This window comes from Microtus ochrogaster, unplaced genomic scaffold (assembly GCF_000317375.1).
Source record: "Microtus ochrogaster isolate Prairie Vole_2 unplaced genomic scaffold, MicOch1.0 UNK3, whole genome shotgun sequence".
NCBI lineage: Eukaryota > Metazoa > Chordata > Mammalia > Rodentia > Cricetidae > Microtus > Microtus ochrogaster.
Window position 1 is genome coordinate 13216908 of NW_004949101.1, and position 2593 is coordinate 13219500.

General features: G+C 47.7%; 1 protein-coding gene across 1 annotated transcript in view; it reads left to right on the forward strand.

Annotated features, from left to right (window-relative positions):
• Window positions 1-434: 434 nt before the first annotated feature.
• Tmx4 (thioredoxin related transmembrane protein 4) overlaps window positions 435-2593 on the forward strand; it is a 37855-nt gene continuing 35696 nt past the window's right edge. The window contains exon 1 of the mRNA XM_005365550.2: window positions 435-799. Within this exon, the coding sequence (XP_005365607.2) occupies window positions 450-799 (350 nt within the window). The 5' untranslated portion in view covers window positions 435-449. The remainder of the gene's footprint in view (window positions 800-2593) is intronic.

Genomic DNA, 2593 nt, shown 5'->3' on the forward strand with positions numbered 1-2593 from the left:
AGAAAAATCTCATTGCAAGTAGCAATACTCAGGCACTGACTCATTTTGTAAGTACGCAGATTCTAAACATCTATAAAATTTTAAAAAGGTTTACCTTTTAAAAGATCGCATAATCTAGTTTTATCTCTTTGGGCGGTGCTGCCCCAGTGTGTGAGTTCAGAGGCCTCTTAAACTGTCCTCCCTCCAGTCGCCATGGTTCGCTCCGCAGGTCTTCGACATTTGTGTTATTATGAAAAGGGGAATGGGTTTGTTTAGCCACCGGCCACGCTTCCCGTTAAGGAAACAGCCAGAGAAGGGGGTGCTACGGTCGCTTAAACAGCATCGGGTCGGTCATCTATCTGGGTCTTTTCAGCCAGACAGTCAGCAGGAAGAGCAGGTCGTTGCCTTGGCAAACAGCAGGCGGTTGTCTTGGCAACCGTCCTCCAGCAGCGGGAAACGGAGGCGTGGCCATGGTGGCTGGGCGTGGCCTTGCAGGGCGGGCAGATAAGAGGCTGCAGGCGGCGGCGCGGCAGGCGTGGTTGGGAGCACTTCGCCTAGGCGGGTTGGGCTCTCAGACCTCTGGGAGGGCGCCCGCTTGGCTTGAGGTACCCGGTCCCTGCTCCCTGCCCTCAGTGAGCTACCTCACGGGCGCCATCATGACAGGCAGCCTCTGTGTCCCGGTGCTCCTGGCCGCCTGGCTCGCGGCGGCAGCGGCCGAGGGCCTCGAGCAGGCCGCACTGCCGGCGGCGGAAAGCCGGGTGCAGCCCATGACCGCCTCCAACTGGACGCTGGTGATGGAAGGCGAGTGGATGCTGAAATTGTGAGTGTGCCTACCCGCCCCGCACGTCGTTGCATCCTCGCGGTGCCCGCCGTCCTCACCGGGTCCGACCCGGGACGCGACGCCCCTGCCGGCACCTGCGGTGGCAGGCTGCGGCCTTAGCAGTGAGCATGCGCACATTGCCCCGGGCCGTCATGCTGCGGCTGAGGAAGATGAGCCAGCGTCCTTCCTCATCCCCTTTCACCATTGCTGTAGCCAAAAGTGTCTTAGAAACGGAGGAGGCAACTGATCCAAGGGAGGAGTCGGGAAGGGAGGAAGAGAACGATAAAGCTCTTAGGGGTGTACCTATACTAAAAAAGCGCTCAGTGATAGCGTACACCTAGGTGGGTGTGTGTTGAAATAAGCCATTGCAGCGTGGGAAGGAAGAGCAGTTTGGGTGAAATACCAGTTTCCCCTTTGAAGACCTTGAGATGTCATCGTGAAGGAAAACAAAACAAAACAAAACAAAACAAACACGAGTGGCTGAGTTTAAATAAGATGTTTAAATCCTGATGCCATTATTTGTAGAGATAGGACTTTGAGGCCGTGTCATATTTGGACTGCGCCAATGACATAAAGAAAAGGCCATTAACAAATAGCCTCCCTTAGAACAACAGGAAGTCCATGAGTGGCCGTGGGTAGTGTCTTGCTCGAAGGTTATGGGAAACTGTCAGGAAAAGGGAAGGGATTTATGTTGATTGTAGCATAAAATTAACGCCAGGTAAGGTATCACTTGAGAGATGACGTTGACGAGGTACAGTCATCTGAATAGACTTCACAGACTCCGTGGGCATCAAAGGAAAATGAAAAATGTCCAGAAACATAATTTATGAGACCACATTGCCATAGCCCATGGTCTCAGATAATAAAGATTTACCACTACTGTTTGGTAATTAGTTTTACATTGAAGAACTAGAATCTTCTAAAATAGTATTTTTTTTGTTTATTCAAGGCCATATTTTGATTTATTCAATTTAGATTGCAAGCAAATGAATATGGTGTGGATACCTTCTTGTGAGATCAGGGAAAAATATGTAAATTAAAGAACACATGCGTATTTATTCCATCAAACTATGGAAATATTTAGACCTCAAAATGGAATGCTTTTGTTAAATCATCAAACCTGTGAAACTGTTACGGCTATGGATATGAATAACCTATTTGGATGGAAGTTAAGTCATATTATTTTTGAGAGAAACTTTTTTTTTTTTCTGTTTTAGATAGGGTCTCAGTATGTATTTCTGGCTGGACTGGAACTGGCTTTGTAGACCAGAAATCATCCTGCCACTGCCTCTGGCATGCTGGGGTTAAAGGTGTGAGCTTTATGTTAGCAGTGTCAGGCTTGCAGTATTTAAGAACTTTGAGAAACTGCTTTTCAGAAGACATACTGTGGCTCCTATCATTTTTTTTAAAATCTATTTTCCTGTGTTACTGGATGACATTCCTGATTATTCTTTGAAAAATTCCAACACTTAAATATAAAATATATTCATATGCTATGAACCAGTATAGACCTATTATAAATACATTTTGGAGTCTTCTTTCAAAATAGCTCCTCCCCCATGCCTATAAGAGAGATGCCACACAAGCATGAGGACCTGAGTTCACATCCCTGACACCCATGTAAAACCAGCGTACAACTGTACGTGTCTATAATCCTGGAACTGGGTAGGTGGAGGTGGGAGAATCCCTGGTGCTGTGATCAGCTGTCTAGTGCATAGGTGAGCTCCAGGTTCAGTGAGAGACCCTGGTGCATGTGGTCAGCTGTCTAGTGCATAGGTGAGCTCCAGGTTCAGT